Source organism: Pogoniulus pusillus, chromosome 35 (assembly GCF_015220805.1).
Source record: "Pogoniulus pusillus isolate bPogPus1 chromosome 35, bPogPus1.pri, whole genome shotgun sequence".
Taxonomy (NCBI): Eukaryota; Metazoa; Chordata; class Aves; order Piciformes; family Lybiidae; genus Pogoniulus; species Pogoniulus pusillus.
In genome coordinates, this window is record NC_087298.1 from 9,578,527 (window position 1) to 9,592,282 (window position 13,756).

The window sequence follows — 13,756 nt, forward strand, 5'->3', positions numbered from 1 at the left end:
GCAATGAACAAGGAACAGGCTTTTTGTCCCCAGAAAAGCAATCATTACTGGAAATCCCCATTTGCACTGGTACATGCCTTAACTTTCAAGCTTTTTAACACATGTAAAATGAGAGACACACACTGGGCTGGCAGCAGGCACAGTGAGACCTTCATCCCTGTATCCTGTACTCTAAGCAAGTACAGTGACTGCCAGGCAATGGACTGTACTGGTCTTGCACCTGGGTGTGATTCAGGCCTTCTTTGGCTTGCAACAATTGTCCTGATTCAGGTTTCAGCAAAGTAAGATTTTTTTAAAAATCTATTAAAATAATTAGTTCTGATGATCTGGCATTTTGCCACCAAAAAACAACCCAAAAGCTAAGAGCAAAGACATCTAATTGTGAATCTTATCTGTTCAGTGAAACTGCAGAGAGCAACAGCTCTTTTCTGTATTACAAGAACATAAGCTCAAAAGGCCTGAGCGTAAGAAAGCATCAACTAAGTGTAAGAGCTCTTCTTGCTTATGTAAAATAGATTCAGCATGAAAATCTTCAGGTTAGATCAAGTACCAGTTACATAAATCCACCATTCCCTTAAGTACAGGTACTAAACATTTCTCTTACAACACATGTAAGCACATGCAACTTCCTTGCTGTACAGTTGTAATTAGCATACCAGCACAGAAGAGAGAGCTGAAACCCAGGTATTTGTAAAAAAAAAATACAGTGAAGCCTTCAGCAAGCAAAGTCTTAGAAATATGCTTTGCAGATTTCCCACTGGAACAGACAACAGTAAATGGAATAACCTGACCCACTGGCTAAGATTCTGTAAAGCATCACTATTCCATGGCCTTCCTTAACTAACTTTGCCTTCTGGAGAGAGAACTATCTGACTGGAATGTAGCTTTCAGAAAATAATCGACTATAACTTCGTTTTAAACGGGAAGATCAAAAAGTTAAGTGTGTGCTAACAGTAATGGGAGAGAGTGGTGCCCATCAGTAGTGTTGGTGTCAGGCCTGTTGTTTTGGGGATAAAGGAACGGCTACAGTTTTCCCCCTAGTGACTGAGTCTACACCAGCAGCAGGTCATTAGTGAGCAGGTTTTAATGGGCTCACGAACTACATCTCGTCTTGTTGAAGTGGAATGCACCGTTTGACTGCAAACCTGGACTGCTGAAGAATAGCTGTGTTTCATTTGAGATAACAGCCTGCAAAAGGGAGTCCACAACCAGGTAAATAAGATTTGAGAGAGCTCCCTTCATAAAGATGCAAACTGAAAAACACATGCAGAAAGTTTGCATTAAGACCTATCGTGAAACAACTGCTATACAAAAGAGCTCAAGAAAATCATTGTTCCAACTCTGCTCCTTTCTTTGGGCTCATTAAAGAAATTCTGAGACAAAACACAGGCTTTGATCTGAGGCATTTCTACAAAGCAGCTGCACGTTTCAAACGAGACATATTCATTCCCAACAAAACAAAACCTCCGTGCAAGTAAAAAGTCAGCCCTTGTAATTCCAAAGTCCTTAGCTGCTTACCTTGTAGCGAGCAGGTCAGATTTTTGGAAGTAGTTTCCCAAAGTAACTCAGACATTCCATGTTAACTGTTGTGCTGCAATGAACAGCTGCAAAACTTGCTGATTTGTTTCCCCATTTGGTGTGCATGCTGAACCCCAGAAGAAATCCCATGCAGGGGGAAAGAAAAAAGGGGGTGGGAGGGTGGGGGGGAGAGAACCAGCCCCAAAACTCAAAGGAGAAGCACTTCAGCCCTCGAGCAAAACACAGAAAAGTTTAACAGGGAAACAGAAAGGAGATCCAGCGACAGCTAAAAGTTTGGCTAAGAAACAGCAAAAGCGAGCCTGCTCCCCTTGCCTGGAGTCCTGGCTAAAGGTGCCTCTCCAAGCGAAATTCACTGAGGCTCCCAGCTCCTCGGAGCAGATGGTATTCACACATTATTCCCGAGCAGCAGCATTCCCTAGTCCAATCAGGAGGCAGCACTCAAAAGCCAAGCGCTTCCCAGACTCTGTTACAGTTTTCAATAGCTATAGCACAAGATGAATGACTCAGAAAATGAATAAGCAGGGAAAATAAAACACGCCTCTCTCCTAGGCACAGGCACAGGCAGGCAGCGCAGCCACCCTGAGTGCACTCAGCACTGGTTTTCAGTGCGGTGCACCTGCTTCCCCCCCCTAAATCCTAACTGCTGGTTATCTTTTCTCTACCTTTCATCTATGCAATAATCTTGGGTTAGAAATCATAGCAAGAATGAAGTATTTTCTTTAGTTATTTGTTCCCTCCCCCAGTCTTAAGAACAACAAATACTTGTGAGAGTTGGAGGAGGATGAACTAGATGTGTGCTCATCCAGACAGACCATTGCCAGATAACCAATTCAAACTCCTCCTGCTGGCTCTTGCTGAATAAATACAGAAATATCTCCAAGATCAAGGCCTAACTTTCTAAATCCTGGTTCAAATTACATGAAAAGAAGGGTTAACCTCAAAACTGTCTCTCCTAAACAGATTAATACCCCCTCTGTTTTTCTCTGAACTGTACCAGGAAACTTTAAACTACAGCAGAACAAACACATCTAAGAAGCAAATGAGTTACCAGTGGCTACCAGCTTTCAGGTGAGGTAGAAGCTGGTCCAACAGAACCAGTAAACCACTTCCAGCTGCTTTGCTCAGCTTATAGACCATTCCAACCGTCTACTTTTAAATACAACCTCACTCGACGCCTGCCTTTTTCTTACTGCTACAACTGAGCAGCAAAGGACGATCTGCTAAACACAGCAACTCACAGACACAGAGTTGCACAGCACCAGCAGGTTTTTCCCTGGGATACAGCAGAGCATTCAGGAGCCTTCCAGAACACACCGAAATTCTCTTTAGTTTTGTAACAGAAGGGACTGCAAGGGCTGTGTTTAATGTTCCTCCACCAACTCTCAGTTCCCCCTGCATAGAATGTCTTTATTGCTGCCACTCAGAAGTTAACTCCGGGTTGGCCGACAGCAGTCTGCAGTCAGACAAGTGGAATCAGTTAAATCAGTAAAACTATTTGGGGTGAGAAGCATTCTGCCAGGTCCCCTCGGATATTTTCAGATCTTTGTCTGTGGCTGTAAATTGATCCTTTGCATTCCTGTCTGACACATGAACTGTGAAAAACTCTTCAGGGATATTCTCTCAGCCATGAGTAATGCTCTAATAGCACTGCTGCAAAACACAAGACCAGTGGCAGAGACAATAAAGTACTATGAACTCTGGTCTAACTTTTACTATTGTTATTTTAAGTCAATTACTTTTTCTTCATCCTGGAATAAATGTGAGAACTCTATTAGCAACTTCTTTGCCTACTTTCAAAACACTATAAAGATTTCTTCAGCTTGAGTTAAGGGCAGGACCTAGACTCAGAGGCACTGATTTGCTGCATCATCCATGCCATGCCCACCCAATGGTTAAGCAAACAAACCCACACATACAGCTCCAGGACAAAGAACAATGGCTAATGTTATGACATCTGCCACAGCTGTCTACCAACCTCCCAGCTACATCTAGAGAAGTATTTAGAAGTGTAAAACAAAACTAGAAGCATATCTAGATCCAGTAAGAAAACAAACATTTCTTGACACCTCATTTTGGCAGACATCTTCTGATCACTGCATCAAGCTCTGTAGCAGCCAAAAATCACTGACTACTGACTCACTCAGCAAGGCATCTGGTAGGCCTCCGAGCCCATAGCAGCAGTAGCAAAGCTTTGCAATTAAATCTTTTGCATGTGCCAATTCCTTGGAGATGCTCTGAGAGGAAGCACATCTAAATGTAAACATTATTACCATAATGCTCTAACTGACATGATAATCACGTGCATGCTCTGGGAAGCCTCCTGGGCAAACATCCTGATCAGACATAATAAAGGATATTACAGTGAAGTGGCTGAAGGTAAGCAGCTATTTATTCTTTATATCCCTTGTGTGCAGTACATTTGTTAGACAGGGATGCAAAGCATTCAGGGTTGTCAGTCTTTCTGGCTTCACCAGAAGAGGAGGCTGCTCTCCAACATCTTAGAAGCCACAGGTATGTGATCACAATAATCCCTTGATCCAAGGCCTTGAAGGACTCACTTGACTGGGCCTTTGTCAAAGCCTGGGTCTCAGCTCTCAATAACACCTGACCACTTCTTCTGTAGCTTCTCCACTTCCTCTTATCTACCACCACAACCATAGGGATCTAGAAGCTTCTGTCCAATAAATACCTGATAGATCAGATGAATGGTTTTAGTTCCTCAGTGCCTCTGCTCCTGTGAAATTCCTTGACCTCTGTTTTCCAAATCAGACATGAGCAAAACATTAAACCCCCTTTGTCTTCACTATCCCTGCAACATCATTCTGGAGGCACTTTGCTGTGCAGCATCCTCACACAGCTGAGACACTTCAGCAATATTAACAACTCCTCTCAGATCCTAGGGCCCGACTGGACAGATTTCAGTAACAGCAGAAGCAAGATTCTTAGAGCACTCCTCCATTCATTCAACTGTACTGAATTAATCTCTCCCACAGTAGGCAGCTGCTCCAGACAGTTCTGAAGGAGACCTGTAACTGTGCTCTGTTTTAGAGACAGAACTGGGAGGTTTCTCCACAAAGCTCTGCTTTGATGTTGCTCTATTTCAGAAGCAAAATAAAAGAGGCCTTGAGCATGCTTGACTATGAAAGAACCCTTTGCTTTATTACCAAAGAATGAAGACACTACTTTAACTGTTTCCAGCACCTCCAAGTCTGGATGGTTGTGTTCGATTCATCCAATATTCCTTTACCATTTCACGTAGATGGTTCTTATGGGCATGCTCATGATCTGGTGAGGAGTTTATGGATTGGTCTGTCCTGGTCTACACATTTCAGTAAGGAGAAAGGAAGAGGCTGCCTGTCATGTTTGCTCACAGTTCAGTTACAAACTGGGAAAGTCACAGAATCACGGAATCAATTAGGTTAGAAGAGACCTCCAAGATCATACAGTCCAACCTAGCACCCACTCAACCAGACCATGGCACTAAGTGCCCCATCCAGTCTTTTCTTGAACACCTCCAGGGATGGTGACTCCAGCACCTCCCTGGGCAGCCCATTCCAATGGCAAATCACTCTCTCTGTAAAGAACTTCCTCCTAACATCCAGCCTATAATGTAGAATGCATTCTGCAAATCATTATGCAGTAATCTTCCTAATCCTTGGTCTGCTATTCCCTTGGAGATTTCTGCCTCTCTGATACTGTTGGACACTTTATTAAAGCTATATTGGATCCTTCCATTTCACTGCTTGCTGTAAATTATAATGAAGTGGCCAGATAGTGCTTGTTCTATTTTAAAATCTTTGTTGCCAAAAAGTTTTGGTGCCATGAGAGAAGCCAAATTACACCTGCTCACCAAATCTTTAACTCTGTGACGTGCTTTATGTGCCACAGCCACAGACATTTCAGGCAGAGTACTGCTGATGCTTTTCAAATCATGATCACTCCACACAGTACTTATCATAGAACTTATAGGAACCTCAGAAAATGATGCAGAGCAGTGGCCTAATGTTCCCTGTTGGCTGAATCTGTCTTTATTTCAGACATTCAATAATAAATAATGCCCTTGGGTAGGACATTTTATTTGGTTTTGTCACCACTATTTCTTATGTGCAGATTTCCCACTTTGATTTTGCCCAGAAAAATGTATTACCTGCTCTGGACGTACCTTTCAGTACAACACATCCTTCCTATGAGTTATAGTTTGCACCTGAATACAGTCTAGGTAGAGTGAAGAAACTACAGTAAAATATCAAGCAAAGGGTTGCCACTGAAAAGATGCCTTCTACTTTTGTGCACAATTCATCAGGAATTCAGCCTGCCTTTATCTTCTTCAGCTATTACACTGCCATTTGTCTTTTTCTTTTCCATTTTTCCTCCCATCAAGCACATGTTTCTTTACCTCTCTTTTGTCAGAAGCTGTAAGACAGACACGCTGCAGCAACTGTAATGGGGAAAAGAATGAAGCGTTAACTGTTCACCACTCTCAAGCCCTTTGCTAGCTCAGCCTTGAGAACTGAAATTTGCTAAGAGAAAGGATGGTTTTTAAGAACTGCCCAGAAGAGAGACCTTGCTCTTCTAATGGCACATCCTGAAATAATTCACAGAGTCACTGAGGCTGGAAAAGACCTCTGCGATCATCGAGTCCAGCCTATAACCTAACACCAAGACACCAGCTAAACCATGCCACCAAGCGCCACATCCAATATTTTCTTAGAGACCTCCAGGGGCAGTCCATTCCAGTGCCTAATCACCCCTTCCATGAGGAAGTGCTTCCTAATATCCAACCTAAACCTCCCCTGGCACAGCTTCAGACTATGCCTTCTTGGTCTGCCACAAGTTGCCTGGGAGAAGAGCCTTACCCCCACCTGATTACAACTTCCTTTTAAGTCACTTGTTAAATTGTCTGCTCACTCAAGGAAGTCTAGGAGAAACATTGCTGCTCACAGCATACACTTTGCTCCTGTAAAGTATTTAACCCTCGAGAGTCCTTTGCAAACAATATAAACATTGGCTGATGTAATCATAGAATGGTTAAGGCTGGAAGAGACCTCAAAGCTCATCCAGTTCCAACTCCCTGCCATAGGCAGGGACACCTCCCACTAGAACAGGTCACTCAAGGCCTCATCCAACCTGGCCTTGAACACCTCCAGGGAGGGAGCAGCCACAGTCTCCATGGGCAACATGCGCCAGTGTCTCACCCTCACTGCAAAGAACCCTTTCCTAACATCCAGTTTGAATTTCCCCTCTGCCAGTTTAAACCCATTACTCCTTGTCCTGTTATTACAAGACCTTGTCAGTAGTCCCTTCCCAGCCTTCCTGTAGGTGCCCTTCAGATACTGGAAGGCCACTAAGCAGAGAAAGAACAAAAGATTCTTTAAAGATCCCTGCCACAGGCCACAGTACAGCACTATTTAATCACTTAATGACAGCTTAATATGTTTAACTGCCAACCTACTCATTACTATTATTCCTCAGTCCTGTAGACAGTAATGGGAAATGAACTTCTAAAACTACTACCACCAGAGCTCACTGCTGGCCAACACTGACGCTGCACAGAATCCAAGTTTTCAGCCTTAGCAGGGCAGGACAGTTCACGGGTAAGAAATGCCAAAGCTCACCGATGCTTTTGGACAGTTTTTGCAAGAAGGCTGCTCCTAGACAAAGCTCCCTCTTTCCTCTCATGGCAGGTAAAGGATCAGTGCTCTGCCTTGCACAGACCCTGGCAAGCTGTCTGCAGTTTGGGCAAGCCTACAGAAAGCCCCAAAGAAGCCAATACACAGCGAACCAGGGCCATCGGTGAGGCAGCAAAGCCGCACTGATTCTGATGTTGTACAAAAGCACATACTAAGACTGTATTATAATTACTTTTAAACTGTCTGTATGGCCCCAAATCTAATTCAGACTTCATGTTTTGTCTGCATTTAATGTGTTTATGAGAAAACTCTATCAACCTAACCTATTCAAGAGATGTTGAGATAATGGAAGGTGTCCAGAGGAGAGTGACACAGCTGGTGAGGGGCCTGGAGCACAGCCCTGCGAGGAGAGGCTGAGGGAGCTGGGAGTGTGCAGCCTGCAGAAGAGGAGGCTCAGGGCAGAGCTCATTGCTGCCTACAACTATCTGAAGGGAGGCTGTAGCCAGGTGGGGTTGGGCTCTTTTGCCAGGCAACCAGCAACAGAACAAGGGGACACAGTCTCAAGTTGTGCTGGAGGGAGGTCTAGGCTGGATGTTAGGAGGAAGTTGTTGTCAGAGAAAGTGATTGGCATTGGAATGGGCTGCCCAGGGAGGTGGTGGAGTCACCATCCCTGGAGGTATTCAAGAAAAGCCTGGATGAGGCACTTAGTGCCATGGTCTGGTTGATTGGATAGGGCTGGGTGCTAGGTTGGACTGTATGATCTTGGAGGTCTCTTCCAACCTAGTTGATTCTATGATTGTATCTAAAGGATAATAAACACTAACAAGAATGTACTATGATTTTTTTCAGTACAATCTTCAAGCAAGTTAGAGGTTTTTTTCCACACTGCCCTCCTCTACCCACATCTCATATACTTTTTCAGCATACCACATCTAAATCAAACCTTGCTGATGAGCATCGTTATTCTCTTTCCTTTTTTCAAATACAGATGTTCAGTAATATTAACTTAGCTCCATAGACAGTGTACCAGAATGGCAATACCTATAAGAAATATTGAACATTTCATTTCCAGGCAAGGTACAAAGCACACAACATACTTATATTAAAATAGATTCCTGACCAAATTTATACATGCACAGGGAATTCAGATCAGGGCAAAGCGTCTTCCAGAACAAGCTACCTTAATTACAATGGTAAAATGTAAGTAACTTGCTCTCATAAATACTCAGTTGTTGGTAGAAGAGGAGGAGTTTACTTTTCAAAACATAACTGCATGGCACCTGTGGCATTACTTCAATTTAAAAGAGAAAAGCTTCAGAGTATTGCACTGAAAATCAGTGCTGTCATCCTATTTTCCTTCTTTTTCTCATTACTACATGCCTAAAATGCAGTTCTGAAGAAGGAATGCCAGGTTAGCTCTCCTATTATCTGCCTCTACCTCACTGTTCAGCAACAGAATTTGCACTTGCCTGGGTAATTCCCCAGAACAACCTTTTCTGTAGAACTTCCATAAAGGTATTTCTGAAGCTTTCACTGTTTTGGTCTAATCTTTGTTCTCTCTCTGAGACAATCATATTCTCTTTAAAAGAAGACACTACAAGGTTAAGAATACATATATATTGTCCACACAGTACAAAGCCCAGGAAACAAGAGAGCCTGGGGTGCTGATGAGCCTTTGGCTCTGTTTGCTGAGGTACATCTTCCAAAAGCAGCTCAGCAGCAGTGTTCATGATCTCCTGTTCTAAGGCAGATCTACCTCTGAATAAAGTGCCTTGGTCTTCACCAGCAGCAGCCATAATTGTTTGGTCTTGGGGTCCTGCATGACTGCTAACAAACTTCATATCCAATCTATAAAACATTCTGTTCCCAAGTCCTTGCTTCTCTCTTCCTCTCTACTGTTATTTTTAATGCACGCCAAGGTGTCACTGAGGCTAGGATTTCATTATTGCCCTAGAACATTGCTTGAGGAATCTAAATTGCCAACAGCAGACAAAGTTCAAGCCTGGCTGTCATTCATGTAACTCACCTGGTTCAATGTCAGAGACTGAAAAAAATAATGCTATAATTATTGTATTACTGAAGCACAATGATTTAGCTTCATTTCTTTGTGGTACAAAATCTGCATCTGTGATTCACTCTTACTGTGTAGGGAATACAATTCCTCTAAAGCCAGAAAATGGGATTTGGTCTACAAGGTTGTTCAAAAGGTCTGCTAAAAATACTGTGCCCTTAAAAGATTAACAACTAATTCACAAAGAAATATTGCCAGGACACGCGAAAGAATAAATTTAGAGGCGGTGCCAGCGTTCAGTACAGCCATATAAACCCTGATCTGAGCAATTAAAAGACACAATGAATGCATAATTCATAGCTGGTTTGTACTCTAGAAGTTTGTACACAAATACAACAGCTTATAAATCTTCACCAGCTCACAAAAAGCTGCTGAGTTGTCTTTTCTTCCTGTAGCTGCAAGTGGCTATAGTACAGAAGAGAAGTCTGTCATCCCTCTGAAATGGGTAATTTAGGGTTATGGGTTTGGAATCAGCACATTCCTCAGCACTTCTCTTCCAAGAATTTTTTTTTTAATCAAATGAAACCAGCCCAGTATATTAAAAAGAACACATCAAAAAGTCAGAACTGTGAGCCACCATAAAATGGCACTAATCTTTCTTTGTATTCCTGCTTTTCAGAGAATGGAAAGAAAATATGGAGAGGAGAAGAAGAAAGGCAGTGCTTTAATTGCTACTGACATTCTTATGAGGACCTGTAGCTTTGTGTGAGTCTTTATCCTGTGCACACAGAAAGTTACTGAACTTCCATCTCCTGGCATACAGGTTACAGTGGATAGGAACCACCCAAGTCTGTGTTCAAAGCCACAGAAGCACTACAGCTCAGTGAAGAATCAGAGAGAAAAATCCAATAACCATTTCACCCACAGGTTATGATTTTATTCCAGGGTCTAATAAGTCAAGGGACTAACATAGCCTAAATCTCATTTTAGGCCCCAAAATAAATGAGTGGTCCTTCTCTGTTCCAGCTACAAGCAACAGGAAATCTATTGGGTATCTCCATGGAAAGCTGGCAAGCTGATTTGATTAGGAATGAGAACTGTGTTGAGAAATGAGACACAGAGCTTCTCAGTCTTGAATATTCCACCAACATCCTTCTAGCTGATTTCCTACATCTCTGTAAGCAAATGAAAGGGCTGCAGGAGGAAATTCTAAAGTATATTATTGCTGTATACTCATTGGAACAGATTTTACTTGTCATTAATGATCTATTGATTGGGCGGGCAGCAAGTAGCTAAGAATGAATTGATGCTGAATTTGAAGGTAGGTGGTTAACCAATATGGGCAGATCCAAAATTAAATACCAGTTTTAATTCTGCTAGCAGAAAAGGGAGTTTGAGCTGACATTGCTAAGAGTGAAAAGGCACTTCTGCTGTAAGCACAGAACTTCAAGTTATGGTCACTTCCCAAGGCATTAATATTTGTCACCTGAGCAAATACAGTAAGATAAACACAGTAGTAATGAGTGTGTCTGTAGCAGCTCGCTAGCTGTTTGGTAATAAAAGGGACAGAGGACAGCTACAAGAGACTGTTCTTAAGGGGAAAGTGTTTCATAATAGCACTTTGCTGGCATATTTTTGACAGCTTTGTGTTTGCTGAATTCATGCAAAGTAATGCAGAGTGTGTCAGCACCACAGACGAATCCCTCGGTCCTGCAGACTGCTCCAGCAGCAGAACACTTAAGCAGCTGATCGAGAAATGGTTCAACCCATTTGTTTTACAATGGGGTAGTTGAAATCAGAGCCAACAAAATACTCCAAAAGGCAGATTTACATGCTTAGGACGAGGGAAGCAGCAAACGTTTTGCTGGCATACATGGTGCTTATTTATTCATTTCCCAGTTTATGAACATTTCCAGTGTCTGTCAACTCAAATATTTTGTAGGAAAAGCAGTTGCTACTCAGCCTGACAAAGTAACCTTTACAGGTCTGTAAGGAGAAGAATAAGAAACCTGTGTATCTTACACTCTGCATTCTAAATTCAGTGAGCCATTTTGACATGTTTGAGAAATCAAAGCTAAACTCCCATTTTCCACAGCATCGAGACACTCTCTCTGTGTCTCTTAAAGTCCAGATTCTAGTGTTGGGACAGGCAAGAATACTTGCTTAGACATTTGTTAACATCAGCCCAAGCAATGCATGCACTTTTCTGATAACCTTAAACCTTCCTGTTGTAAAGAACAAAATAAGATTTCAAGCTATATCCTGGTGGTCTAAGAGCAAGTCTAAGGTAAAAGAGGTAGATGCTGTCCTAGGAAGAAATTAATATAACTGCATAGGAGAGAGAACAGAAAAATGAAATAAAAAGTGTGAGCCTCCCCTCTTAATCCTTTCATGCAAATATTGCCACTTGAAACAAAACAGCAATCTGTCCTTGATTGTTTCATACAATTCAGCTTCAGCATGGCACAGAGCCCAAAGTAAAGCAGTGCTGCCCACTTATATCTGCCCAGTCAACTGTTCACATAGTTTAAATGTTACTTCATTCCCTTAACCACATTCCTTCCATACAGCTTTAGGTCTCCTGCGATATTAACACTGCAGCTGTGTGGTACTTAGAGCTCTAGGTTATCAGCAAAGAATATGCTGTGGGTAATACAGAAATAGTTCCTAAATAATACATATGTAGGAAGGGGAATACTTTGTGGATTTCAGGCTGTACTCAGTACAGCACCAACAACATATCAAAGAGCTGAGAGGCAGCTGATGCTAAAAATCACCATCTTAAATTGTTTTCATGAATGTAAACAATTTGCTGCCCTCAGTGCAGCCAATTCACTCTAGGAACAGAGAAATAAGACTTAGCAATTGCAAACAACTTTTACCTCAATTCATGCTTTTTTTTTTTTTTGCATGCCCTCCAATAGACTAGATACAGAGCAGCAGCATGTGGAATGCTGTAAATCCAGGGAATAGCTGCAGTTTTAACCATGGACTTTAATTCCAGGGTGAATTTATGTGGTCCCTAGCTAAATATATCCTTCTTAGTAAATTACTCATGCAACTGCCTGTAGGAAAGCTTTCTGCAGATAAAGAAACTGTTTCCAAATGCTGCATTTGACAGCACATACGGCAGAAAGTTACATTCTTTTCTCACTGGTAAGAAGACCCCCAAACTGCCTAATGTAGAATGTAGAATCCATAGGTTCCTCTTCTCCCTGCAAAGACTGCCCAGGAGATAGGTTAATTCTGCCTGGTTACTGCTCCTTGCAATATGCTGTATGTATCGGTCTACCCTCCAAGCCCTGTAAACAGAATGATCCCTAGGATAATGTGAAGCACATTACCACATTCATTTCTACTTATCCATGCAGAAGACAGCAAAAACACATGCCTAGCCCTGCGCCTTCAGCAGGATGTGTAACTCAGACAGTCCTTCATTATCCTTTTCTTCCCTCTCTTTTCTGTTTTCTACTTCTTACCATTGGAGTTGTCCTGGTCCAAAGGATTATCTGGTTCCATTACTTCAAATAAAAGCATCCAACATGCAGTTGTCCATGCAGCAGAGGCATAAAAACACAGCAGTTGCCTAAGCTGATTCACCTGATTTATGAATTAGTGCTGCATCCATAAGAGGCTGTGTTTCTTCTTTTGTATTACATCTGGCTCCTTTTCCAACTAGATGGCTGGGTATTACAGCATGCAGGCCTTTTTCCAGCATCCTCTTAATGCATTATATTTAAAGTAGCAGCAACCTTTTTCCTCCCATCCCCCAGACTAAGTTACAGCAGTAACTAGGCTGAGCTGGCAGAGAGCGGAGCTCATTCAGAACAGGACCTGCAAGCGTTCTCCGATTCGTGTTGCTGCATAAAGAGAATGATTGATACAATAAAAAGTAAGTGGGGTTTGACACAGCACGGAAGGCACTGCAGAGAACCGCTCCAAAACCACCACCAAAGGTCTCCAGGCTTTGGGGAATGCCTCGTGGAAGCCACCAGGACGCACCCCCTCGCACACAAACACAAATTATGTCCTGTTCCCTCCTCCTCCTCCCCCCCTGCTACAATCTTTTATAACCCTGGATCTCCTCCAGCAATAGTCTGTTCCTTTACTCAGTTTATAATAAACTCTGCCATTCCCTTGTGTCCCCAGGGCTGTCTTGGAAAGGAAAGAGGCTGTTTGCAGAATGAATAGACCAGCCGGTGCCTAACAGGGAGGCAACTCAATGACTCCGCACTGGGCAGCTGTAACTTGCTGCAGCAACAGCCTTCCGCTGGAGACCTTGTCCTACATTTACCTCCTTTGCCAAGCCAGGAGCTGCTGCTAAGCTGGCATTTTAAAAAGCCTTCTGCAAATGAGCTGGAGGGGCAAGCATCAGCTTTGCTAGACTCATATGCTAAATTATAGCAGAGCCTGCAACTGCAGACTCTCTGAACAGAGACAATATTAGCTGACAGATCATACTCTTACAAGTCAGGTCACCTTCATTCTTCCTCTGGGTCTGCCACTATCTCCCCAAGACCTCACATAATTCATAACTCTTCTTTGTGCCTCAATTTTCTATGATATTGACAGTGAA

General features: G+C 42.6%; 1 protein-coding gene across 3 annotated transcripts in view; it reads right to left on the reverse strand.

The window, feature by feature from the left end:
* Positions 1–12,989, reverse strand: part of DAB2IP (DAB2 interacting protein) — a 215,612-nt gene extending 202,623 nt beyond the window's left edge. The window contains exon 1 of one of the 3 annotated variants that reach the window (XM_064171628.1): positions 12,781–12,989. In XM_064171628.1, coding sequence (XP_064027698.1) covers positions 12,781–12,898 — 118 coding nt within the window. In that variant the 5' untranslated portion in view covers positions 12,899–12,989. Of the gene's footprint in view, positions 1–1,518; positions 1,662–12,659 lie in introns of those variants that run through there. The other 2 variants (XM_064171631.1, XM_064171630.1) reach the window with 2 other exon arrangements.
* Positions 12,990–13,756: the final 767 nt, after the last annotated feature.